At 39.7% G+C, this 27,662-nt stretch overlaps 1 protein-coding gene across 7 annotated transcripts in view; it reads right to left on the bottom strand.

Annotated features, from left to right (window-relative positions):
- Positions 1–26,943, bottom strand: part of SPTAN1 (spectrin alpha, non-erythrocytic 1) — a 67,205-nt gene extending 40,262 nt beyond the window's left edge. For 6 of the 7 annotated variants that reach the window (XM_039506525.1, XM_039506522.1, XM_039506526.1 and 3 more), the window contains exons 1-16: positions 17,283–17,522; positions 16,532–16,657; positions 14,772–14,912; positions 12,870–13,016; positions 11,837–11,970; positions 10,921–11,065; positions 10,680–10,834; positions 9,226–9,361; positions 8,113–8,214; positions 7,399–7,536; positions 6,103–6,213; positions 5,375–5,452; positions 5,036–5,191; positions 4,360–4,564; positions 4,010–4,191; positions 203–446 (exon numbers count right to left, since the gene is read on the bottom strand). In XM_039506525.1, coding sequence (XP_039362459.1) covers positions 203–446; positions 4,010–4,191; positions 4,360–4,564; positions 5,036–5,191; positions 5,375–5,452; positions 6,103–6,213; positions 7,399–7,536; positions 8,113–8,214; positions 9,226–9,361; positions 10,680–10,834; positions 10,921–11,065; positions 11,837–11,970; positions 12,870–13,016; positions 14,772–14,912; positions 16,532–16,657; positions 17,283–17,519 — 2,437 coding nt within the window. In that variant the 5' untranslated portion in view covers positions 17,520–17,522. Of the gene's footprint in view, positions 1–202; positions 447–4,009; positions 4,192–4,359; positions 4,565–5,035; positions 5,192–5,374; positions 5,453–6,102; positions 6,214–7,398; positions 7,537–8,112; positions 8,215–9,225; positions 9,362–10,679; positions 10,835–10,920; positions 11,066–11,836; positions 11,971–12,869; positions 13,017–14,771; positions 14,913–16,531; positions 16,658–17,282; positions 17,523–26,788 lie in introns of those variants that run through there. The other variant, XM_039506523.1, reaches the window with a different exon arrangement.
- Between the last annotated feature and the right edge of the window lie 719 nt (positions 26,944–27,662).

Below are 27,662 nucleotides of genomic sequence, written 5' to 3'. Positions count from 1 at the left end.
AACTTCACAAAGTAATTGATAAAGGAATTGTGAACAGCAACTACTGTAACAATAGATTTGTAATTCAAACCAATGCCATGGATAACCCTGCCATAAACATTTTAGAAATTCCCAAATTATATTCCATAAAGATACAAAGGCATTGAAAAACAGAATTATCCAGTTAAAATAATTGGAAGCACAAAGATGAGGATGTACCAACCTCTGTTTGTTGAAGCTGCAATAGGTTCCTTCTCTCTAATCCAGGTCTCTTCATCCTCAATGTCACGGAACAGTTGCTGCAGGCGAAGAGAGTCGGCAAGTTTCTGCTTGCGAGCTACCATAGGATCCTTCAGAGCTTCATAGCGAGCCACCAAAGCTTCTTGTTTCTTCTTGATATTATCAGCATCAAAGTGTCCAGCATCCTGGAACTGGCGAGCCTGGATGGTGATGCCATCAATGCGATCCTAAAATTTAATTCAGCAATGGTATTAGATCAGTATTCTCCAGGATGGTTTAGGCTTTGATTATTCTTGTTAGTTGCAGGGCCAGACTGTTATGTAACATTTCTAGGTCTTCAGCTTATCCCTTGTACTGCAATAATGGATGAGAAAGTGAAATTGGACTAGAAATCAACGAGTTATTTTTACTGCCTAAAAGCAGAAAAAAATACAAAAAGTAAACAGCTGAGTCACAAGTTTCAGTTTTAATATAGAAGTGTATGATTTTTAGACTCACAATATACTACACAAAAGAAAAACACCAAATTCCAATAAACATACAAATGTATTGACTGTTCCCAAAAGTCAGATCAACAGGGGTATTCAGCAAATTTTAATAAAAGTTTAAAATTAAGCAAGTTTTAATGAAGCTACTGGAATCTGCATGTTACTGAGTTGCCTTGCTGTGTGTTTTGAACTTTTAAAGGTGACGTAGAGAGGTTAGGATTGTCTTCAGCTCTGAAAAAGTCTTTTGGATTTGGAATTTGAGAACTAGCTTGTCCTTATGCCAAGTAGTGAAAGGTGGGGTCAGCCATAAGTGCATTCAATTCACTCACTCTCCTGGCTGATGTGATGGCAATAAGGAAAGCTGTTTCAATAGATAAATGGTAGAAGGAACACTCAGCCAACCAAGGGATCAAAGGTTGATTTTAGCAGCATGGCCAACACCAAATTGAGGTCTCAAGAAGGGACAGGATCTCTAACAGAGGGATACACAGTAGATAACCCTCTCAAACCTTTTAACTGAACTATGAACAAATAAAGATCTACCATCAACTAGAATACGATATGTGGAAATGGCTGACAAACTTTTAACTATATACTTAAAGAATCAGGGGCTAAATATTCCGTATCACAAGGGATGGAAGCAGAGGCAGGAGAATCAGATCGTCCCTTCATCCAAGTCTGAAATCTAGCCCATTTTAGAAGGTAACAGTTTCTAGTAAATTGTTTTTGAGAGTTGATTAGTATGTCATGCACTGGGGAAGAACATGACTGCTCAAGAGCAGACACAATCAGAGTCTGATTGCCCATGCCATCAGTTGAAGAAACTGTTGGTTTGGACGAAAAATCCTTCTCTCCTTCTGGGACAGAGGAAGACACATAAAGACACCATCAGACAGTTGAAGGAGATCAGTAAACCACCACTGGCATGACCAAAATGGGGCAATGAGTTTCATCCTTGCCCTATCCTGATGCATCTTCCTTATTATCTTCTGAATCAACAGAAATGGAGGAAAAGCATATAACAAGCCCTTCCCACAGTGCAGAAGGAAGGCATCTGACAGGGACTCACAGTCCCTACCCACTTTGGAACCACAGAGACGACACTTTCTGTTGACCCTCGTGAACAGCCCACATATAGATGGACCCTCCCCTTCAAAAGCAAGGTCCCCCAGCTTAGTTCTAGCATCTATAACTAGGGAGGAGCAATGCAACCAAGCGTCTCTCCTGATCATTGCAGCAGATGCCAATATTCTGGCAGCAGAGTCCAAAGTGCCAAAAGAGGCCCTGAGCACTTTTGACTACATTCTGGTCTTCCATTAAGATGGCATTCACCAATCTATTTTTGTCATTTGGGAAGTCTTGGAAAAATGATGTCATCTTTTCCCATCCATGGCATTAGTAAAGGGCAATAACCACTTGATAATTCCCTGTCCTAATACTGAGGGACAATGAGAACACCTTACTCCTCAATGAGTCAATCCTTTTGCCCTCTTCATCTGCTATGGTGGAATGCGCTAATCTAGAGCTAGCCCTGTTACTGGCAACAGCCATCATGAGTGAGTTAGAGACAGGGTGAGTGTGGAAGTAGGAAAACCCTTCAGCCGGCATCTGATACAACTTGTCTGCTTTCTTAGAAACAGGTGTGGTTCACACCGATTTAGCTGGCTGTAGCAAACCATCCAAATGGGTAGGCATATTCTACTCCTCTAAGTAGTAAGTATATCAAACACCAGCAGAGAAGTTTGTTCCACAGACATGGCAGGAAAGAATTAAAGCAGACACCATATGATAGACCAAGTTGTGGAACTGCTTAGTGTCTCCTGAAAGAGCAGAGGCTGAAGCTACCCCACATGTTCTTCAAGCGATAAATCAGGTTCATAGTCCATTTCCAAATGCTTCTGATCAGAAAGGAACTACCTCCTTGTCTTCTTCCTCTGACAACATTTCAGGCATCACTGTCAGTAATGTCAGATATGAAGGATTTGGCAGTCCAGAGATCCTCAACAGAGGAAACATTATCTCTCTATCCACTTGGAGGGTAATTACAAAACTCCTGAGGTGGCCTCCAATAAAGCCATGCAGTCCTGGATTGCCAGTCTCCCCAGCAACTAGGGATCAGGAATATGCCTGTGGGAGACAGACCATAGGGTGGTAAAAAGCAAGACACAGATCTCTCTATTCATCCTCTATCTTCCTCTTGGTTCCAAGTCTGGATCCAATATAGAATGTAATGATAATAAAAGCAGATCCAAAGAGAAGAATGGAGATCCAGTTCTTTGTGGAGAGCCTTCCTCGGCAGAGGAAGTAGAGTGATCTAGGAACAGACCCACAGCATCTTCTAACCTCCTCTTCTTAGCAGGGAACAAGGAAGACTACGTCAAGCACTGGGAAAAATAATTCTTCTTTTGGAACACCTGTGATTCCCACTAAGAACAGACAAAGCAACTGAAATTGGCAGGAGAAGTGGCTTCTTAGACGCTTCAGTTCCTTGGAGCCACTAGTAGCCACGGGGACAGAGACTGGCCTCTTAGACTTAGGATGCTGATCGGGTCCATAGGGTCTAGTCTTGAGGGCTTCCTTTAGGAGAAGGAGTTGCAAGCAAGTCTCCCTATCCTTGTGGGCTCTAGGAGTAAAGGTTTGGCAAATCAAACACCCAGAGAGTGAGTGCCCTTCTCCGGGGCACCACACATGGCTGTGGGTGCCAGAAAGACTGCCAAGCAGGAAGCACACTTCTTGAACTCCAGCTTCTTCTGTTTCTTCAGTTCATCCATAACCCTGAACCGGGAGAAATCCTAATTAACTATTCTGTAATGAGCTAACACTATTTCTAAGCAGAAAGAGATGCCGACTCCAAAGAGACCAGCGCAGTTAACATTCATCCAGGCACACTGCTGGAAGGAACTGAGGTGGTGAGAGCAGTCTGCCCCCTGTATAGCTTCACCCTTGGTGCGTCCTGAAGCTGAGGGGAAGGGAGGGAGCAAGGGAGGAGGCACAGAGATGTGCTCGAACTGACACTGCTAGAAGAGGTTTTTACTGTGCGGTACCACAAGGCTGCGCAGTACCCATAAGTAGGAATACACAAAGTCACTCAAAGAAACATTGTTCCCAGACAAGTCTTTCTACCAACCTGTGTTCACAGCAAATTCCGAGAACGAAATTGTAAACTCCTGAAAGTACACCTTTATCATGGAAACACTAACAAATCCTTTACTTCAAAGACACTAGCAGTTAGTGCTGTCTAGCTTAATAATCATGTTAATATGCCCGTAAGAGAGGGAGGAAAGGAAAGGAAATTGTGCTACCTGGTGAGCAGCAACATCTGCTTCCAACAGAGCATGTTTCTTCTGAAGATTCTGAACATTAGTAAGATCTTTTCCATAATCATCAGAAGCTAAGTGTCCCTCCACCTCATACAACCATAGCTCAATGTCTTCCACATTGCGGTTAAATTGCTGCTGTTGGTTGGCTTCACGCAGCTTTATTCCTGCATGTATGTAAAGGAGAGAGAGGAGGAAAGGTGTTTACATTTCTATTTCATTTAACTCACTACTCACTTGTTTTCTGGAGAAGTCAGTGCTGAGAACTTCTCCATAGCTGGAAATGTCATTCTATAGCTCTCTTATGATCAGTTAGAGCAAAGACGATATCTTACCTTTGAGCTCAGTGGCCTCCAGCAGTTTTTTCCACAAGCTGATGACCTCATTCATGCGAGCTGCTACTTCATCAGATGCATAGTGATTGACATCAATCAGCTTCTGGCCAGCTTTCTCCAGGGCATCAATGCGACTTTGATTTGCAGAGAGCTCTGCCTCAAAAGCCTGATGTTTTTGAACTTTACCCTGCAGGTTTGATGGGTCCTACAGGTAAGAAAGGGAGAAAACATTTCAGTCTGAAATCGGCATAAATTAAAAAAACCTCATTTCACCAATCTCATGCTAATAAGTAAGAGCAAAAGTGGAGAACTTATATCAGTTCTTCATATTTACATTTCCTATGTGACTATGAACACTTCTACACATTAGATGGCCTATCCTCCATAACTGTAGTACATATCACAAAGAACACACTAGCTAATTGTGGATCATGTAAGGTTGAGTACTGTCACAAATGCTGAAATAATGTCAAAGGAATTGCAGCCATAAGTACCAAGTTAGATAGCAAACCATTTTATCTACAGAGTAAGCGTTTGTTTGCCTAGTGCTGGAATATTCTCCTTGGGATCATGCAGATGACAAGAGGAGGAACTATTCATAAGGTTCCTATACACCAACAGTACCTGGAAACCAATACTACCTTAACGTTATCAGGATATTTATTCTTGTTTTTACCTTGTAGGCCTCATCCGTTGCAGTTTTCATCTTTTCATTGACCCAACTCTTTAGTTCATCAGAGTCTCGGAAAAACTGCTGCAGGTGGAATGAATCTGCCAGTTGAGCACGCCGATACATAGCCCTTTCGTGCAGAGCATTACGTCGGCTCAGCAGCTGAAATAAGCAAATATCAGTAGTGAATTCTCAGACTAATGAGAAACCCCCATCATGTTTTCTTTAATTACAGTTGAGTTGCTGCAACTCTACTTATTTATCCTGCATCTGTGCCATCACTTATTCTTTTCATTCATATAACATACAAACCAAGCAGCAGCATGGGTTACTTAAAAAACTTACAGCATCTCTTCGTGTAGCAACATCCTCCTTGGCATAGTGGTTATTCTGAATCAGTTTAGTAGCAAACTCGTCCAGGGCCTAAAAAGAAAGTAGTCTTCATTCATTTCAAATCCTAAGAAGTGAGGTTTTTTTTACCCATGGAAGCTTATGCCCAAATAAATCATCTTTTAGTCTTTAAGATGCCACCAGACTCCTTGTTGTTTTTGTGGATACAGAGTAACACGGCTACCCCCGATAAGAATATTTGTGCAAGCTGATTTAGCAAATTAGGTTTTAGAAGAGATGTATCACAGTTGAACTAATCAAAAGTCAAAACAGCTATTTTTAAACCCCTCCCCTATCTGCACCATTCTCCGCATTTTCTTAAAAACATGATCCTAAATCCAGATGATGGTAGATTTATGGCTCCTGTGAGAAATGATTACTGTATATGTTTAAACAATTCAAGCATCATCCGAAAAAGTGCTGCCATGATGTGCGAGAGTGTACTGGATTACTCTGATGCCCTGATCCAGAGGTTAAACCCTATTCTCTGCTTTGATCCTAAATGTAGGTTTTATTCGGTGAGTGAAATTCCATTTCACATACAATTTGGGATTATGTTTAAAATCCAGAAACCACCTCTTTCTGAAGTTCCTGGACAATGATCTGGGTTCAACCCTTCTGTTTTATTCCTTGCTCATTAATACAAAGAGACTTAATTAATACAAGTAATATAAGCATCTTACTGTGATTTTCTCCTCCTGGGCACTGAGGGATTTCTCAAAGTCTTCATGCTTCTTTAGCAGCGCCTCAACACTATCCAGCGAGTCACCTAGGTCTTCATTTAGCAGGAATGCCTGCAGAAAAGAAAAAAAAACTTTAGTGAGCCTTACACTATCACCACTCCCAATTATCCGAAAGCCAACTCAGGCATGCAACATTGGGCTGATCACTGTAGGATTTTATTGGGAAAATATGTGGTATGGAGTTGATGTATCTTCTTCTGCTTCTGACAACTGAGGAGTATGTATCTAATTTGTCTCAGAAATGAAAAGGAATAATCCCTTGTGGGCATTAACTCACATAAAGGAAACATTACACCAATTCAGCTTGACTGAAAATAACTTTTAAACAATTTAATACTGGTACACAGTGATGATGATTGTGAAGCTTGGTTGAGGTGGAGGAGTCAGAGGGTGGGATATTTCCCTTACTGCTAAATGATGAACTAGCAATTGGCTGAGCCCTCAAGGGTTAACTCTCTCACTATACAAGGCAGCAGGAATGGAGCGAAATATGCTCATTTCCCCTTTAAGTACACTGCCTTGTTAATTAGATCAGCGCAGCTGCTGCAAGCTCTCTCCCTCCTGAGCCCTGGTGTGTCCCCCCCGCTCTATGGAAGATGATATAATATATGGAGCTATACCTATCTCATAGAACTCGAAGGGACCCTGAAAGGTCATCAAGTCCAGTCCTCTGCCTTCACTAGCAGGACCAAGTATTGATTTTGCCCCAGATCCCTAAGCAGACCCCTAAAGGACAGAACTCACATCCCTGGGTTTAGCAGGCCAATGCTCAAACCACTGAGCTATCCCTCCCCCCTTGGGATAAGCGGGGTGCAGGAGCAGGGGGACACCCTGACATTAGCTCCCCTCTTTCTTTCTCCCCCCTCCCTCCCACACAGTAAACAGGAGTCTCGGGGAGCAGCTCCAGGGCAGGCGCAGCACATGGCAATGGGGGGAGGGACAGCTGCAAATGCTAGCCTGCTGGGCAGCTGCTGCACAGGGAACTTAGGGGAGCGGGGAGCTGATGGGGGGCTGCCGGTCCACCCTGGTTCCAAGCTCCCACCACCTAGCTCCAGCGGGCTGCTCTTCCTGCAAGCAGTAGACAAAGCAGGCGGCTGCCAAACGACATTAGAAGGGAGCATTACACAACTTTAAACAAGCATGTTCCCTAATTGATCAGCAAGGTAACAAGGAAAGTGAGGAGTTACTGTATGCTATCTAACCAAGTGCTGCCTGCTGTGCAATTGAAACATTCACCTCTTGTTTGCTCATCCAGTTGTCAACTTGTTCAGTATCTCTGTAGAAAAGCTGCAGGTCCATACACTGTTCATACTGCTGTCTGCGAAGTTCCCACAGCTCTAGAAGGGCAGTTCTTTCATTTGAAAGGATGGTCAGCTGAGGGGTGGGGAAGAAACACATGTTCAATACAGGGAGTGTGGTTCTTTTCCATCTCAACAGCAGCAAAATCAACCATGGGCTCTATAAAGCAGTGATTGTGTCTGTGTCACCTTTTCAGTCTCCAGAACACTTCACAAGAGAGTTCAAACACCTCACTCGACTTCTGAAATTCCTCACTTCCCCCCCACAACCAGGGCATCTAAAGTGCTTTTTCAGCCAGCACACAACAACAAAGGATTCTCTTAGTTTAAGAGCCAAAGCTATGAAATACACAGTATGTTCCATTACAGCAAACTTGAAAGCATGGATAAAAGAGACATACTTGTTCTATTAGAGAATTCATTTTTCTAGTGGAAAAATAAAGAAGTGTCACTAGCTTCAAATGGAGGTTATGCCAAATTGAAGGATGAGAAGAGCATGTTGCTTAAATTAAGGAGAAAAGGGAGCATAATCTACTCAAATACTTTTGCATCCAGACTCAAACAAAAACTGCATCCCTCACTAAAAACTAAGAGAGGAATGGAAACATATTAGAACTTTTCCAACTCCTCTTTTTAGAACTGTCCAACTTACCTTTTCTCCAACTTCATCAGAGGCATAGTGCCCAGCAGCCAGCAAGGCCTGACCAGATTCATCAGCAGATTTAAAGCTATCTTCATGGGCATCAATTTCTCCCTATGGAAAACAACAAATACACACACGGTTTCTAAAATTCTAAAGGAAAACGAACCCAATTATTTTAAGCTATTATTAAAATATGAACTTGAAAATCAGGCCAGATACTGAAAAATAAGCCAAAGACAGCATTCAGATATCCAGAGTATTAACTGACATTCAGTTATCTATATATGAAAACAGAGTCCGATGTCTTGTATTAGTAATGCAGATATAATTCAAATGTGACTAGTAAATAGAAGCGACAAGTCAGATTTCAAGCTATCTCTACGTATGCATGGAAACCCTATAAGGCTGGAGAATTTAAACAGCCATCAAAGAAATTTAGTCATAGCTATAGTGAAGCTCATGTGGAAAGAGCAACTAAGTAAACATGACTTGAATATACAGAAAGGAAAGATGCATGAGTGATAGTAATGTTCTACCTGAAATTATCTTTAGAATGTCATGTGGAAACCACATCATGGGACTCTAGGATATAAAACATGAGCCTGCTCCACTATAATTCTGCAGTGTATACACGTGTGATAATATAGAGGGTGTGATACATACACAGAAGCTAAGAAATTCAAGTCTAGAGTGATCATATTAGATAGACGCTATCTTAATTCATTTATTTTAGGAGTGGACGAGAAGAGAGGAAAGGAAAGCACGATTAGAGTTAAGATGCTAATCTAGATTCCTAGAATTAATCTCCTTGTTTATGTAGGTTTCAGTTCAACTCAACTTTTTTTAAAACAAACCTTTATTATTTCCAATTTTTCTTTAATAAGAAATTATCTGAAACATAGTTCAGTATTTGCTCATTTGTGTATCGACCTATTAAACAAGAAGCAAAAATCCAAACTCTTAAATCAGAATAGGCTGTGTAGTACATGCAACTGAAATTATATAAATTCAAAGCATGCTAATGTTACAACATAGTGTGATTCAGAAGACTGCACTAAACCTGTACATATAAACCAGTCTCCAAGTGAGGCCAAGCAGATTACACTATATGGCTGTGATTACCTTATGCTCCTGATGCCTATCAAGCAGAGCTTCAGCTCCAGCTACGTCATTGGCAAGTTCATCAGCATTAATTAGAGCCTTCATTTCAGTCACCCAGCTGGTAAGGTCACGAAAGTCTGCAAGGAAGCGCTGCAATCTTTGGAAAACAAATGGCAGAAGTCATTTATGTGCACAGGGTCTCCATCCTTACCCTTTTTTTGCAACACGGAACGTTCACGTTAAGATTCTGAGAAAAATTCATAAAAATAACTAATAACGTAATGATTATAGTAACCAGCCAAATTACAATCTCGACTCCTGAGATAAACCCGACCTATTTCTATACCTTAAAGGATTAAAGGTCAAGGGAGATATTTTCTGATATTTTTAAGTTTTCACCCAATTTTCCTCAGGGAAACATGGTATATCACCTGAGTTGAAAGGAAAAGGAATACTTCTAACTGCAAGCTTGCATGCTAGGACCCAAGAGGAAACAAGGGCAGTATTAATGTGGCGATTCTCAAAATGATCTAAAGAAGACATCTATGTGACCCACAGACCTGCTTTTGTTATAAACAGTGAAGAATGCACAACTGGGAGAAGAGAAAAAGAAAAAAAAAAAAGGACAGTTCAGCCATTTTAGAAAACTTCAACTGCACATGCCTAGGTCTTCAATAAGAATTCCCTTGTTTTCCTATCAGCTTTTCTTCATATTCCCCTGCCTTTAGGGTTCCTTGAAGAGGAAATGAAGTCTTAATGAGTCCCTGTCAGGTATCTCTTTGATATACGCTTTAACACCCACCAAATTTGCTGGCAATACCAAGTTTTAAAGGGAAGCAAATACACAGGGGAACAGAAACAAACCACAAAAGTGACTTGGAGAGATCAGAGCAGTGTGGGCTACAGGAATCAAAGGGAGAATCATTATTAATAAACATAAAATCCTGCACCCTGGGAGAGGACAAATAGCAAAACACAAAATAAATATAAACAGCCAGCCACATTCAACTGAGTTTATTTTCCTTTTGTTTCCTTAAAAATGCTCCAATATTGTTTTATGTAACCAAGCGTATTTATGGCTACAGAGAAGCCAAGTAATTAGGAGATTAGAGGCAAAAGAGAACAAGAGGATCCCATGGGATACAGGAACTATCATGGTAGATCAGATCAATGTTCCATCTAGTTTGATATCTTTTCCCAGACAGTGGCCAATACCAGAGATCCACAACAGAAAAAGGTTTGAAAGCTATTGCTATATATTATCTTGGAAATGTAAATCCTCTTTTTTCCCCATTAGAAATCCCTGAACACATTCACTTTAGAAGCAAGATCATGTATTTTGTGTACAATAGTTGTGTCTTGAAACACTAACTCATTCAAAATCTCGGAAATGGCCTCCCTTTCTCCTCCCTGCAACCCTGTATTTAATTTAGGTGGAGATGCAAAAGGTCCTTCCAGTGATACAGCATTCCTACCTATAGGAGTCATTCAGGCGAGCATGCCTCTCTGCTGCCAGAGTGCGGATCTGCTCCCAGTTTGCAATCAGCTCCTCCCGTTTCACTTGGATCTGAGAGGCATTGTGTGGGTGGGACTGCTGCAGACGATCAGCTTCTGCACACAAGGCCTTTACCTAGACACACACAAACAAATTGCCATAAGCTTATTCTAAGACAATTATATTATTTAAATTACAGACAAAATGCCTACTTTATGTACCTTATCCTCCAGAGCTGCAAGATCTCTCTCTAGGCCCTCGTGCTTGCGCAGCAGAGCCTGCACACTGGCTAAGTCTCTGCCAAAATCATCTGAGGCCATCAACTGCTCTTTCTCTTTAATCCAGCTTATAGTCTCATCCACATCCCTTCAAAAAGTAACACACAAATTAATATGCATTCATCTCTCTTACAAGGAAAGGAAGAAGGTAAAAAGCTTCTACCTGTCACAAACATAACAATGACAATAAAGCCCGGGTGATATCATCCAACTGCCATTACACGGAAACTTGTTAATCAATCTTTAGGAAACCAGACAACCCTAGAAAGTTTTACAAGTGTTTTTTAAGGTTTGGGAGCACAAATGGCCAGCTGATGTAGGGGCAGATCAGGATTTGTGGCTTCTGTTCCTCCCAGGAACAGTCACTCTCTAAGCCTCACTGATTCTACAGGGCCCATCTCCCATGATTACTAAAACCGATCTCTTCCCTCATCCCAAGAAATCACCAAGAGCAATCAGACAGCATGGACAAGGGTGATGAGGAAAGGAAAATCTATCAGAGGCCAGAGTGGCTCCATGCTGACTAGTTAACCAACAGCATGAGAGAGGGACACCTCTTCTGGTGTTTACTTAGGCTGGATTTAGAGGAGGGGGCTTTCAGACAGAGAGAGAGACAGAACTGCCATCTGGCAAGGAAAAGGAGAGAGATGAGGGTTCTAATAGTAAGGAGAAAAATCAGATTATTATTCTGGACATCATTCTAGATGTTGTAGGTCCTTCAGGAAGGAAAATGAATAAACTGCAAAACAGAAACATGACAGAGGATGTTCACACAACCTTAAATGTAGTAGAATGCACCATTAGACACTTATGTGTAGTCAGAGTCATAGGCACCAAACAAATCCGGTCAAGCCCATACCTGTTAAAGCGCTGAACTTCAGCTGCCCCAAAGAGTTTTCCCTGCCTCTGAAGGGCCAGCCCCTTCAGACGCTGCCAGCCTGCATTTACTTCATCCTGCTTAGACTTGATCAGTTCCTCCTCAGGGTGCTGCTCCTGATGAGCAAAAGAAAGATGGCTTATAGTCTATGGATTTATTTCCACAGACACCAAGACAGTTCCCATGTTTCTACAAGATCAGTTTATAAACATCTTCCCTTTCCTCCCAATCTTTCAACTTTATAGTTTTACTACAGCAGCCGAGCATCTAATACTTTCATAAGACACTTGCATAAAAACCTATACTTCTTTTTGTACACTGTAGGCATTTGGAAAAGCAGTCCGCCCATTTGTCCTGGGATCCCATGCCTTCTCACCCCCAGCTGATAACCTGGTGTAAAAAGTATCAGAGGGGTAGCCATGTTAGTCTGGATCTGTAAAAAGCGACAAAGAGTCTGTGGCACCTTATAGACTAACAGACGTATTGGAGCATAAGCTCTTGAAAGCTTATGCTCCAATACGTCTGTTAGTCTATAAGGTGCCACAGGGCTCTTTGTCGCAGGTGTAAAAAAATGACACAGTCTTGGATGGCAATGGAGAAACAGTTTTAACTTTAGGTCTTCATGAGAGTTTGTCAGTTTCTCCTATAAAACCACTCCTCACAGGGTTTTCCTTTGAGGAATGTTCTTCTCTAACAGAACTTTACTCAATCTACCCAGCAGAAGAATCCCTGTTGAGAATAGTCAGCATCTATCGATCTATCCCATATGCAAGTACAGTTGCCTCTGTTTCTTTCCAAGGTGACAGCTGGCATAGCACAGCAAATTTTTGCTCACTGAGTTACAACTGTTTTTACAATTATCACAATAGATTTCAGGTACTTACCTATACTTGTATGCTATCAACTTCCGTACATTTTTGGAAAACAACTATCATTTCAATTTACTACCCAACACTTCTTGAAGAATCTAAACAGCATCACTGAGGAGGACTTTTCACAACACACCAATTTTTACCTGGATAAGTTTGCCAGCAAACTGGTTTACTTCATTTACTCTTTCTTCATGGGCTGCCAGGTCTGTCTGAAACTCTTCAAACTTCTTTTGTAAAACCTCAACATGCTCCAGATCCTGGCCAAGTTCTTCTGAGGTCACTATCGCCTCCTAGCATATTAGGAAACAAGAAAATCTCCTCTATCACAAGCCAACACACAGAAAACCTATTAGAAACTGGGAAACCAGCTGTTCTAGCTGCAAAATGTTGCCACTTCAAAGACAGTTACAGTGGGTACGGGAAAACAAAGTTCATTATGCTTTAAAGTCAGTTTTAAAATGCAGACTTAAAGGAACACTGTGTCAACTTAAAATCCACTTCATCTGAAAATTTTTCCACTTACTATTGTTACAAGCAACACCTAAGATTGCTATAAAAAAGGAGATTAGAGAAAAATATTTCTCTACTTTTTCCAGTTTGGTTACTTTGCTATCAGTTTCTCTACAGCAGTGGTTCTCAAACTTTTTTTTTTTTTTTTTTGGCAGATCACTTGAAATTTGCTTAGTCTCTCGGCGGACCACATAATGATCTTTCCAAATGTTGTTTGTACCGTTAGCTAACTATTGTAAAGCGCTTTGGATAAAAGCGATATATATTAAAAAAAAACTTAACTTTTTTTGTTCTATAAATAAAAGCACATAACTCATTTTAATAGCAGTAGTCTTCTGGGAAGGAGGGGGAGGGTCTCTCCCTGGCAGCCACAGCCCTGGAGCTGAGGAAAGCTGCCTCTTTCTCTGGCGGCCGCAGTCCTGCACGTCCAAAATTCTCCCACCCTTTCTTCTTACCCCACTGCCCCCTCTCACTTACCCCTATTCCCCCCAAGGCCACCATCTCACCATGCAGGTGTGTCTTTTCCAGGGTCCAGGCACCTAATTAGTGGAGCCATGCCTGTGCAGCTCCACTAATTAGGTGGGTGGCCCTTCATTCTCCTGTGTGCGGCCGCCCAGGTGCACACCTTAGAGGGAACTATACGCGGACCACCTGAATGGAGCTGGAGGACCACAGTTTGAGAACCTCTGCTCTACAGTCATTTGTCTAGTTTGCATGGGACCTTCCACTGCAACTATTGTTTTTTTTGGTTTGGTTTTTAATCAGGAAGCTGTGGCTGTAAAAACTCAAAAATTGGCAGGCATACTTAGGGGCAAGTACAGTAACTGAAGCTACTTGTAACTCCTTTATTTGACATCGACTAGATATCCAGTTGACTTGTCAGGTTTGCTGATTTTAATGAGGGACAGGTTTATGAAAAATATTTTGTAATACTTAATGGCAGTTACGGAGGATTTACAAGTCTAAACTCCTAGTGCCACAAAACAGTGAGTCATCATTAAGAAAACCTAGCTGATCATTTTGTGGCTTTTAAACTTTAGTATTGTGGTTTGTGGTTCTGCTTCTTCAATGTTCAGAGAGGTCAAAAGCAAATTGCTCTCTTGCAACGGTTCTCTAAAGATATTCCAGTCACAGCTAAGTACATATAAACTTTTCAATCGGTAGGCACTCCCTTTCCATACCGGTTCATTTTAGCATACATGTCACAAAACCTTACTTTTATGTGCTGCAGTTTTCACAATGTAGGGAAGGTACAGTCAACCACTATGAGACAATCTAAGGTTGTCTTAAGCAAAGAAAAGAGTATCATATTTATGGTATCCTCAATATACAGAGAATTTCTCTGTATACCTACCGTTTATAGCACACAAATAACTACAGCAATTCATAAAACCGTATTTAAACCCCATATGGTGCCTTAACACAATAAGACAGTGAATGTTTTGATAAAACAGATCCATATAAATCCCTTCATAGAATTGGGATGTTGTAAAGGCTATATGATGCAAGTGGATATTCTTTTACCCATAATATACCTTGTCATTGATCCAGTCCAAGACATCTTCGCATTCTCGCAAGTACTGCACCAGCTTCTGGGCTTGCAGCAGCTTGATTCCCTTTTCACGCATCTTCTCTAGCAACAGCTCCCAGAGTCGATGAAGCTCCTGCAGTCGAGTCTGAAAGACATAAATAAGATGTAGACATCATAATTCTATTTCATAAAAGATGAAACTTTAAAATGCAATTATTTTCTCAACTCCTAAAATGATAGAAATTTCCATTTGAATCCTATTTTCATAAAAAGGTTACACTAGGTAAAGCATGGAGGAACTTCTGTCAACTAACAAGACCACCATTAGACATTTATGTGTAGTCAGGGTCATAGGATCTGAAGAAGAGCTCTGTGTAGCTCAAAAGCTTGTATCTTTCACCAGCAGACAATAGTCCAATAAAAGATATTATCACACCCAACTTCTCTCTCTATAAACTTTAATGGAAATTAAAAGAAAAACACACACACACACACAAATGGCAAAACAGGAAAACAGCTGTTTCACCCATCATTTATAATGCTGTGCGCATTGAGATTTGTAACATGAAAGGCAAGTTAGATCTCTGAAAGATCCTCTAATATGGATACATACTTATTAAAGGTATTTAATAGTCTCAGTTATGGAGGTTTACAGGAGAGAAGGAGCTCACACTACGTGAATCTCAAACACTGTCCAACAGCATGCTGCAAACCATCAATCAAAGAGGAAGAAAGGCATTCAAAGAGAAAGTGACAGCAGCATTGCGCAGTCAAAGATTCACCTACTCGTATATGGAGCCCAACTTGAGTAGCAGTTACTATTGGGCGCTGTGCAGTCCTGTATGGCGTGAAAGACTAAACCATTGACAGGTTATCATTCCAAAACAGAATACAAATTAAAGTTTACATTGATCACCATATGTCCCAGGATTTTCAATATTTTTAAAGGAATTAGACCACTTATTTGAAAAGTAATTTCTTACTTTTGTTAAGGATAAATTACAAGACTAAAATATCCTTATACAATGAGATGGCTATGGCTAATATGCATAATTTATAAAAAGTGTTCTAAAATAATGACAAAGTGGTCATTCCGCCTCTGTAAGACTCCACCCTTAACTCAGCTGTATATTAGAAATGTAATAAAATTAATCAGTAAATTTGATAATTGTGAAAAGGTCCCGTCACCGATTTCTCTTCTTTTTGAAGAGCTTTACCTTTTAAAGCCTTTTTAAGAAGTGACAAAAGAAGAGCTTTAAAATATTTGGAAAACGTATTTGTTCTGTTAAAGAGTTGTGCATCATTGATGTCTGCAAACTACTTATCAATTTGCCTAATTGATATGTAAATTGAATCAAGACCTGGAAAGGGTGAATTTACACCCCCGCCCTCTCCACCAAATAAGCCTTAAAAAAACTGGATGAGTGTAAAGTAAGAGCAGTAGCTTAGTAAAAACCGGTAAAGTATAGTCTGGAGTAAGCTAGAATAAGAAACATAGCCAGTGGAATGAGAATATATAGGAGAATGAGTAAAGTAAAAGCACTGATAGAGGGTTCAAAGAAAGCTGTTTTTTTAATAATCCAGAATTTGTCAAAACTTGTAGCTAATATAGCATATCAACAAGTATTTTAAAAATAGACTTGGTGCTGCGATACACAGTTTGGGAGATTTGGAATGAAGAAAAGTTTTTAGAAAAAGGAGATAAACGTGTCTATTTACACTGAAGAAAAAAACTTGTAGAAAACAAAGATTTCTAACACTCACTCTTATAGTTTCAGATGCAAAATGCCCTTCATTAATCATCTGGTTTCCAGTCTCATCCAGTTTAATGATAGCCCCTGAATTGGCCTGCACCTCAGCTTCAAAGGCTTGGTGTTTCTGCAGTTTCCCCTGTAAGTAAAATGTTAAAGATGATGACTACAATCTGAGCAGCTGCCTTCTTCCACAACCCCCCCCAAACACCAGTACATTTATTACACTTTTTGCACTTGTAGTAGCATTCACACACAGTCAAACAGCACATTTGAAATAATAGCTGTACCATAAGTTTCATGGGTGGATTCAAACATCTCAATTTTAGTTATTTTATTTTTGTTTGCTTATGTGCTGCAAAGTTCTCAAACACTTCGGAGGTAATCCCTCCCACACAGCATAATTTTCTGCAAATGTAAATTCTATGGGAATAATAAGAATTTACCCAAATCTACTCACATAACTTAAGTGTCCAATGGATTCTGGAAATAAAAAGGCTGTACTGACATTCCATTCTTTTAAGGGCCAATAAGGTTTAAGTGACTAATCCATTATTACAACACTTCATTAACAGTGGATCAACTTAGAAACCAGTTTACTGAAGAAAGCTTTGTAGATGTTTGTATCCAGCTCCTTTTATCACACTATATTATTTCAGCTACACTTTTACGTTTGTTGTATTTATTCCACAGAGTGAACCTGGTATGCTTGGAGGCTAATAGTGCTGGGGTGGAAAGGTGGGAGACACAGAAATAGGACTTACCTGTAAATTGGTTGGGTCTTTGTAATTCTCATCAGATGCAATCTGGAGTTTCTCCTGGATCCATTTTTCCAGCTCATCTGCATCACGCTGGAAAAACTGGAATCGATAGGAATCTTCAAGCTTTTGGCGTCTCAGAGTAGACAGTTCCTTGAACCTGTGGTATCGATCCAAAACTTGCTGGCGCCTCTCTTGGATATCCTCTGCTGTTTCCAGCACTTTTACACCACTGGGATCCATTTTCTGAAAGTCAAAAAACTTCAATTAATAACTTTGTTTCTGACATGAAACAAAGGCAAATATGTAAAGATCTGAGTAAGGAAAGTTTGTTTTTAGTCTCACACATGGTTTATTTACAGATCTAGTGTTTCCTGTATAAAGAAACCCTTCTAGCAAGAAAGCATTAGAAAGGAAATGCCCATGAAAAGACTGAACAACCACTTGTTTCTTAAAAGTCTGGACTGGAGATCAAAGAAAACCCAGCAATATAAATGACGGAGTTAAGTACATGGAAAAAAAGAAGAAAAACTGCCCCACTATTGCTACTGAAAAAATGTTTAAAATCTTAGGGTTGTTTATTTAAAAAAAATGCTTATAACAACAGAAAGAAACAATATTACTGTTTTTTATAGAATGGCTAAAAGGCCCTATATATGTTCTCCTCATTCTCTTACACAAAGAAACTTGTAAAACAAAACAAAACTTTCTATTTTACATAAAACTTTAAAACCCAGTACACAGCAAGTTCGCATTGTATTTCACAGAAGTCAACTTTTGGGGAAGGAAGAGAAATAGTAGGATTTAATCATTAAATTATCCTTCTCTGCTGTATATCTTGATTGCAGTCCTTTTGCAAAAAAAAAAAAAAGTATTTTGAAATACCTGAAATATTTTGAAAAGAATAAATATTGCACTCCTGCAGCCACTTTCCATTAAAGGTTTCACCCCCTTCTGGTTTCTTTGTAGCTTCATCAAAATTTAAATGTAAAGAGGGAGCTTGATCCTCCAATACCAAAAGTTCTGGTGGCACAGAAGTATTAAGGACAAATGGGACCTAAAATAAAATTCTGTTCATTACAGTCAGTGTCATTAAGAGCTAATACACTTAAACATTTAACCAATCAGTGACCATCCCAGAGATTTTTGCAATGAACATTTTCTGCTTATAAAATAAAATAATTTTTCAGGTTTCACAGTTTACAGGCAAATTCTTACCTTAATGTGCAGTTATTTACATGTACATCTCCCTGTATTGCTAATCATGTAAATCCTACGCATATCAAGATGGAAACACAGTCCAGAGAATGCATCACTCTTATGAGAAAAGTAATGGAAAAAAAATCACACACAGGGAAAGACACGCAATCTCTAGGAGATGCTGTTGAATGAGGAATTGTTATTTAGTCTCTACCCAGCTGTATGTCTAAATCAGAAATGCATCTGGGTATGATTTCATGCAAAATTCCACAGGTGGGAAAAATATATGTTAGACATATTTCCTCTTCAGATTACAGGCACTTGGAAAGGGACCATCAGATAGAAAGGAACACATGGGAGCGAATTCACACATTCCAAAGCTCTCTTCCAGCACAGTCACACCCTGCTGTAAAACAGCCATTTCAGCAGCAGTTGTTACACTTGTGAACTCTGGGGCCCCGCTGCATTGCGGCAGTTAAAGTGAGGGGACGGAAATTCTGATATGCTTTAATTTTTTAAGTAATAAAAATGCGTGTTTCACCCATTACTTTCCAAGAAAGCTAGCACATGAAAAAGTCTGCATGCCCTATATTGTACAAATATACTCAAACTTCAATCTGATAAAAATGGCAACGCCTCAATCAGATTAGCAAAATTTTAATCTCACATAACCATAAACCCCAAATGTAATCTCAGCTCATCTACACGTTAATTTTTCTGACAAAATAGTTGCTCTTTCTACTGTGTTTAAGCTTAGCCTTCAAGCAGGGATGACGTTGTGCATTTTTAGTAATGAATAGCTTATGTTCTCTTCTCGTGTCCTGTTTTCTAGTTATGATTAAACCAACTTTTAAAAAACTGCTCAAGAGGGGTGGGGTTGGAGAGTGTTTTAATCCTGATCTGCACCTGCTCAACTACATCTTATCTCATTGCTGCCTATTCTGATTATTTGTACTACTAGCAAAAATTAAAATCCTGTTTTTTCGTTAGACTCCAGTGTTATACTCTTTTGTTATAACCCTACATTTAGCTACTAAAAATGCCTTCAATAGTTTATATATCTTATTTAAAATAGGAAATATATTTTGTAATTCAACTAGTTAACTGGGTTATCTTTTTGCTGGAATTTGCAAAATAAAAGACTCTTTGTAACTACAGTAAGTAGACCAAGTCAATTGTAAAAGAAGTGCTTTGGTCTAGCAATAATGGACTGTTCTTTCCTGCAGCAAATCAGCTGACGTAAGCATGCTTCTGTTCTGCCAAAATGTTATCAGCAGTCACTGGGGAGCTCTGAGCATAAAAGTCACCGATGCTGCAGAATGATGCAGTCTGCATTCAATATTTTCATCTCAAAATTGAAGCAACTCTGAGTGGAGCCAAAGAGCAATTCATTGACCTGTTTCTAAATCTTCTGTGGTTTAATTGTATAACTAAAATGTTTCTCCCTTTCTCTATAAAGGGCTCCAACAGTATAAACAAGGAAAGCTATAAAAGCAGCTTGAGGTTGTTTAAAAAAATTCCACATAAACATTGTTGTAATTCAGATGTATTCAAATGACTAGAAAAACAACGAGGAGTCCGATGGCACGTTTAAAGACTAAACAGATTTATTTAGGCATAAGCTTTCATGGGTAAAAAACCCACTTCTACAGATGGTTTTTTTACCCACGAAATTTTATGCCCAAATAAATCTGTTAGTCTTTAAAGGTGCCATCGGGCTCCTCATTTTTGTGGACACAGACTAATACGGCTATCCCTCTGATACATGACATCAAATGACTAGCTTGACACCAGATAACTCACTTCATTCTTGGTCTCTGTACTTACAGACATCACATTCCACACATTACTGTGCTAGATGACTGAGACTGGTATAGTGCAAGACCAGCCCCTCCCATTGCAATCTGCACTGGGCTGATAAGGTCAGACAGACAGAAAGTTCCAGACTGTTCAGGAAGGCTGTCTGAATTAAATAGGTTATTTTCTTTTGAAAGCCTGTCTTCTAGATAGCTAAAACCATCAGAAAAATAGCTCCAAAGTCGCACATATCTTCCTTAAAAAATGCTTTATGATATTTCTACATTTTCCATTATTCTTAAATACTGTGAAACTATTTTTTTTTTAAAAAACACCCATCAATCAATCATCTCTATGAAAAGCTTGCAAGTTAATGGTTTTAAAACTACCACTACTTTGTCTCACATTTACTCTTAAATTTTCAATTTATAATCATAGTTTGTGTTTTTAAAAAGACTGCAATGGCCAGTGAGTGGAATGAATTTTGAAACAAAAATGTCTATTACTCTCAGACTTCTTCAAATGCACTGTATATGCCAAGGATTAGTCTTCTACAACAATTTTTTTTAAAAAGAGGTATGCTAAGCATTTGAATGGTTATGTTCAACTGTATATTTATAGATACAACAATGCAACAGTAATGTCAGCAACATCATTCAACCATGGAAAGCAGTTGTATCTAGATGGGTTAGCAGGAATTATAGTTGGACAATATAATGGCTGTCAGCATTTTCATTTCTAAATCATGTTTTCAGGGCTTAAAACTTGGCTGTACAATTTGTAAAGTGTTCAAATTCTGTATACAAGATTTTAGCACAAGACCATTTTTATAATTACGCAAAGCTACCGAAACTAATTTTTCAAAAAAGCACCCTGGTATTATGGTGATCAGTACTTTCAGAATGTAATAAAATAGTAACCATCTCTTAAAATAAGCACTTATTGTTTAGTATGCATATAGTGAGCATGCTTGCAGCAAGCCATATGCTTTTACATATACTGCCCTCCTATTCTGACAAAAACAAAAAACCTTAGCAGTTCCAGATGCCTTTTTTGTATTCATATGAATTTTAAAGTATTTTAATTATTTTTCATAGCTATTACATTACATGCTTTTCATTTTCTTTCCTTTGGGAGGGAAGAGAAGGGGAGATTCTTATTAAACAAAATCAAATAATATACATAAGTAGTAAGTATTTTATCCAGCCCCAATGTCAATTTTAATATGGAGAAAGGCAAGGTGGGTGAGGTAATATTTATTGGACCAAATTCTGTTGGTGGGTGAGAGAGAGAGAGAGAGAGAGATGCTTTCGAACCACAAAAAGCTCTTCTTCAGGTCTGGGAAAAGAATTGTAATAAGTAGACATCTTATTTTCACTTGTTCCATTCAGGGCTTTCCTGAAGTTTTTAAGGAACTAGTAAGCCGTATCTGAAACATTCATAAAGTTTAACAGTTAAATACAATTTATAATGCCAATTTTGGTTTTAATTTAGTTAATATAAATTATCCAGGGTGAAAAAGGGAGAAGAATTTCTGGAAAGGAAGTATGGTGGGGCTCTTTAGGTTTTTGAAGAAAATTCCATGTGCTGATACAATGTTGGGAAGGAAGTGAAGAAGACATTGCAGTATATCATATTAAAATCCTTTATGGGTTTTTTTAATTTACTGTACTATAAGAAGGGAAATTAATACCCACTCATTTAGTTTATTGTTGTTGGAAAGGATCTATTTAAGTTCACAAAATATCAAAACTCAAATTGAGGGTGCAATTTCAGCTTTAAAACCATACTGTGTGTCAATATTTTAGGACACTAGTAAGAAAGACCACTCAAATGCTTAGAAACCCCTGCAATACACAAGCAAAAATGGGTACGTGAAGGAAAGTGTTGCAATAATAAATTCAAATGTCTTGGTTTCTGCCTGTTTAAAGTCAGATCATTTAAAGCTGCTGCATATTAGTATGGACTAACAGCAGAATAGGCAAAATTCAAACAGAAGAATCTAATAGTGCATTACGTGGACACAAGAAATTAAAGTACAAAGGAACTGAGTAGTGAAAATGAAACTTTTATATAGGAGTAAAACATTGGACACAGCAGTCTTCTTTAGTATGATCTCATTGTTTGCGCACTGACAACTGTACATTTTTAAGAATGCAAGATAGTCTTAAAGGTTTTCTTTTTAAATTTTGCCACTCTAATTTGAAGATGTTATATAAAATAGCTGAATTTCACCATTGATTACAGTTCATTAGGTACAACTCTTTAACTATGACCGCAGACCTTTAACATAACTATCCAGAGGTCAGCAGGGATTGCACTCTGCACTGAAGCTCAAGAGAAGGTAAATTACCCTGACTGCATTGCATCAAAATCTGGAAATGCAGAGTTGAGAAACAGTGTGAGCCCAGCGTAAATAACCTTTTAACTTACAACTTATTTCTTAATAATATTATCTTGCAATCACCACCTTTTACTGTAACTAAGCTATATATTATATATAAACACACCTTATTTTACCCCATAATAAGAGACTTTATATTGTTCTTATTACCCAGCTCAAGTTCTGTTCATTAATCTTATTTATTTGACCACCATTTTACAAAAACCCGCACATCAGTGGCTACCCTGCAATTATACAATGATTGCGCAGTCTGTATATATTGACAGAATAGGAAAGGTGGCCAATTTTTCAGTTTATAGTCATTTACATTAAACAGTACATCACGGTAGATTTTCGGATGCGGTAATTAAAAATATTTTCTTGGCCAAAGCCCTTTAAAGCAAAATAAAACTTAATAAAAGTTAATCCACAACAACAGTAGATCAGACAAAACTATGATCACACACCATGCATCACAGCAAGGAAAAGAAAATGAGAAGTCCGTGAATTTTTTCTGTTTCAATCTCCACTCCACAGAGTGCAAAAAAGCAACTACTATATTTGTCATGCTGTATTTTATGCTCTACAGTCTATACACATACACAGCTCTCAAAACAGGTTGGGTTTTGGTACAAAGAGGTCATCACTGCAACAAAGGCAGGCAAATGAAGAAACAGTGACTCCACTACATGCATTTTGTAAAATACCTGGACTTTGAGTTTACGAAACGATAACATGATGGAGGAATGTAGAGTCTAAAAGGGAGGCGGAAATCAAGATAATATACCACTATCTACAAATGTAGTAACATAGGTCAAACAAATGCACCTTTCTATTTCCTCTCATCACATGTAATTTGGAATGGTTGTTATGTAAGCTGCTGCATGCAACAATGTTAAGACTATAAATAAACAAATGTGCATCTTAAGTCAATTCTCCATCATTTTAATTACATCATTTTCCATTTCAAAAAATTAAATGAAAGGAAAAAAATTACAGGTAAAGAAAGTGATCTCACTTGGTAAACTACACTTCCATATACAAATTCATCAGACAAGATGACTTAAAATACAGCCTCAGAAACAAACATGCTTCACAAGCAAACTTTAAATATAAATCTCCTCCAAAATACTTAAATTCACTTCCCATGTGAAATATGTGCAGTAAATAAAATCTGTGATTGAAAGTATTTTGGGGGGGAACTGCTGCTCAAGGAGCAGGTGGATTACTAAGTATGACTGATACACTGAATTTTAACATCTTCAGTTACCTGCATCCCCTAGTCTGCATTTTCCGTGAGTATACTGCAATCCATGTTCCTGTACAGGGACAATTGCAGCTACGTGCCTTTGGGCTTTCTGAAGCAAGTGCATATCTAGCATGGCATTATCACAGCTTAGGGTAAAACAATTACAGCAGTAAGAAGGCAGATTGCCACTTTATTTGATCCATGGCCAGCAATGGGCACATGGTGCTGGACTGCACTTGGCAGTCTACTTCAACAACATCTGCAATCTGCTCCACCCCATTATTCTGGTGTCTGCTCCAGAGACAAATTGTGGGGCGGGGGAGGAGAAGGAATACTACTATATCAGGGTTAGAAAAGTCAGTTTAAAATTACTTGTCCCAGACTGGTGGGACAAGCAATTCACACCCCAAGAATGAGTCTGATTTTATCCAAAAATATATAATAGATGAATAGCATACAAAGTTATTACACAGATAAAATTAGGGCAATGCAGACTTTAAAAATTATTTTCATGAAGTGATGAGAAGGATAGTTTTAAAATTGACAACTCGCAATCAGAGGTGCCACCCTGTCTGAAAAGACTGAGACTGCTCTTACTTTGCTTGTGCATAGGGAAAGATGATAAACAAGACTTATTCTGGGATGGGGTTAATACCACACTTAAAACTAAAATAAAATGTGTTTATTAATCTCACCAACTATGGAGCTCACAGAAGCACACCATCTTTTTTTTTTTTAATTGTTGAACCTTGGTTTGACCTTTCCAAATACAAGATTTCTGTTGCAACAGAAATGGAAATAAATTACCCCATGTGAGCTCTATAACCTCTTAATTCAATGATTTGACACAGTCCAGTGGTTCCATTACTACACTTATGAACCCTTCACAATGCTGCAGAAGTCCTCCTAGTTTTCAATCCTTTTGTTCATTCTTTTTGGAACACATTTTATAAACACACTGCTAGCTCAATGCAAATTTCACAGCAAGGCTGATTTGTTAATCGCATTAAAACTCACAAGGCTATCCAGTGATTTTTTTTTTGTTTTAAAGAACATTTTATTCTGAACCAGTATGAAATTCTGATCAAGGCCTCTCACAAAAAACAATCTATAGAATCTTCTACCACTTTGGTGTGGACAGAAAACCTTAAGGAGCATTCTTGGATCAGGACACATTTTTATCAGAGATACAGAACCATTCCCAGGAGCTTTTGTTCTGCATCCTATTCTTCACATTAACACAACTGTCTTCCTGAGCCTATTTAAATCTGAGTGGCAAATTGCTCAGTAGCCATGTATATTTTAAGATTAAAGGATTGGAAAGTACAATCATTCACTGAAAAATGATATTAAAGAATCCTGACTCGAGAAAAAGCTATTCTAATATTACTGCTGCATACACGTGGACACTTGGAATACCAAACAAAAATAAGTGTTTTAAATATTAACATAAATGATTACACTACAGAAGTATTTGTAAACTGCCAACCCATATTTATTTTACAATACATGGATAACCATTCAAACAGAACAAACACAGCTGACATTCCCTTGATTTATCAGGAATATGATGTGCTCTGTAATTGCATGAACAAGGTGAGAAAGCCAGGCCAAAATCCTGATTTATCTTGTAAAATGAGCCATGATCCTCCCCTTTCCCCCCTTATGTCAAGCATCTGTAGTCTTGCAAAGTCACACATTTGGAAAGATACTCAATCATTCATTTTAGGAGATTAATTTAAAGCTATTTACAAGCCTCTTCCAGTTAGGATGAAGGATTTTGCTGTGTGTTTCAATCAAGCATTTAAATAAAATAAAAAATTCCTTCGTGTAACAGTTAAAGTCCAGGACTATTAAAAAAATATATTGGGGAAGAAGTTCTCCAGCCACCATCTAGAAATCCAGAATATCTCCCTCACTTTTCTGCATCTCCTGACCTTGGACAGGGGATGGGCTTGTGAAGGCTCAGGGAGGGAAGCCATTGCTGTGAAATGAATCCACTGACTGGGTTACTACCGACAGTCAGCCTCTCTGTGATCAATTTTTACCTCTCGAGATTTTCCCCCAAAGCTGGCAGAAGTAATTAGGCTGCAAAGCTTGCTTCAGGGGGGGATGCAAATCTCCCCTGCTCTTTTTGTGGGGAGGGAGATTTGCTGGCACGGTTATCTATCAGGGTGTTTATTCGCTCCTCAGGGCAGTGAATGAAATTCCTGCTACTGCTGCTGGGAGCTACACAGGGCGGATCCGCGTCGCTCTCTTTCTCACACACACACACACACACACAAATCGTCTGTTTCTCCATCCCCACAACCTCCTTCCCGTCCCGACCCCATCAGGAAAGAGTAACAGAAATACAGCCACTCATTACACTACTGTCGTATCCGCCCTGAGCTCGCCTGTACTCAAGCGAGCCCAGAGAGCCTGCAGGGAGGAAGGGACAGCGTCTCTTTGCAGAGACTATGTTAATAGCCATAACAAGAAGCGAGCCTGGGAAGAGAATGTCAAAGCTCTAAATCCATCTTTGGGAAACCGAACATTAGCAAGGATCCCTCGGCTGCCGCGAGCGAGCTTAGGCGAGCCCCAGGGAAATGAGGACGTAAGCGGGGCGCTGTCGCTAAGCAGGAGAGCTTTCCCTGCTGAGCTTCTGCATGCACAGAAGGGACACCCACCGCTACCCCACCCATCCTCCGGTCGCCATGAGGCGAGCCTCGGGGAAGACTGGGATACCTCAGGGCTTTACACCTGCCCCTGCAACGCCTCTATGGCCAACCGGCACTGGGAGGGGCGCTCTACACCCGCAGGCTAAGGGCCCCTGCGAGCCCTAGGAGAGCCCAGCTGAGCTCGCCTTCAAGTGGCCCACCCAGCCCCCCGCTCCCTCCTCACCAAGTCCGTGTGAAGGGTCCGCCAAGACGAGCCCAGCCCCGAGATCTCTGCCCGTCAGACAGACTCCCCGCGCACCACCCGCCGTTCCAGCCTTTATAGAAGCTGGCCCGGATATGACGTGATCACTGCAGAACGGTCGCTAGCCACGGAACGAGGCGAATGGCTCCGGCCGGAACCGAAGGGAGAGGGCCCCACCCCGCTGAGGAGGCGGCCTTCAGAGCCTGTGCACGGAAACAGCCGAGTGAAGCCGAAGGCGACTGCCGCAGTACGGAGAAATCCGAACGGTTCCGGAAAGAGTCGAAAGGGTGGGAGAGGCCAGCGGAGGCCGGTCCGCTGGGAGCAGGGTGGAGGCTGCAGTGGCGCCGCGGCTTCCCGCAAGCTCCGTTTTCGCTGAAGCAGGGCCCGGGTTTGCTCTCTCAGCCACCCGAGATGAGTTTAGGCCCTTTAGGCTGCGTGACATGAATACCTGACCAAGCCGATAAGGGGTTGGTAGGAGGAGGAGGAAAGATTAAAAACTGAAAATAATTGTAAAAAGTGCATTCACTTTTCCGTCCCGGCAGCGGTTTATTTTCACTGGTTTTGTACTCGTCACTTGCAGGTTGCTGCCCCTGGAGCATTCCCTGATACAGGTGCAAAAACGAGCACAATGTTTACATAAAAACATTTAAGAAGGTTTAGATTTTTGTAATACTACTAAAAGCAGGCATCTTAAGTTTGCATTTAATATTAAAGATAACGTAGATGGTTCCTTTCTCAAATCGTTATGCAGGGTAAAAATGGCAAAGGATCACAGTTTCAAAAGATTTGAGTGCTTGCACAGTTAAGGTTTTTGCTTTTAGATAACAAAGATGGTGCATAGACTAACACCTACAAA

This window comes from Mauremys reevesii, linkage group 19 (genome assembly GCF_016161935.1).
Source record: "Mauremys reevesii isolate NIE-2019 linkage group 19, ASM1616193v1, whole genome shotgun sequence".
In the NCBI taxonomy this organism is placed as follows: domain Eukaryota; kingdom Metazoa; phylum Chordata; order Testudines; family Geoemydidae; genus Mauremys; species Mauremys reevesii.
Note: the sequence above shows the minus strand (reverse complement) of the source record. Positions and strands in the feature narration are given on the sequence as shown.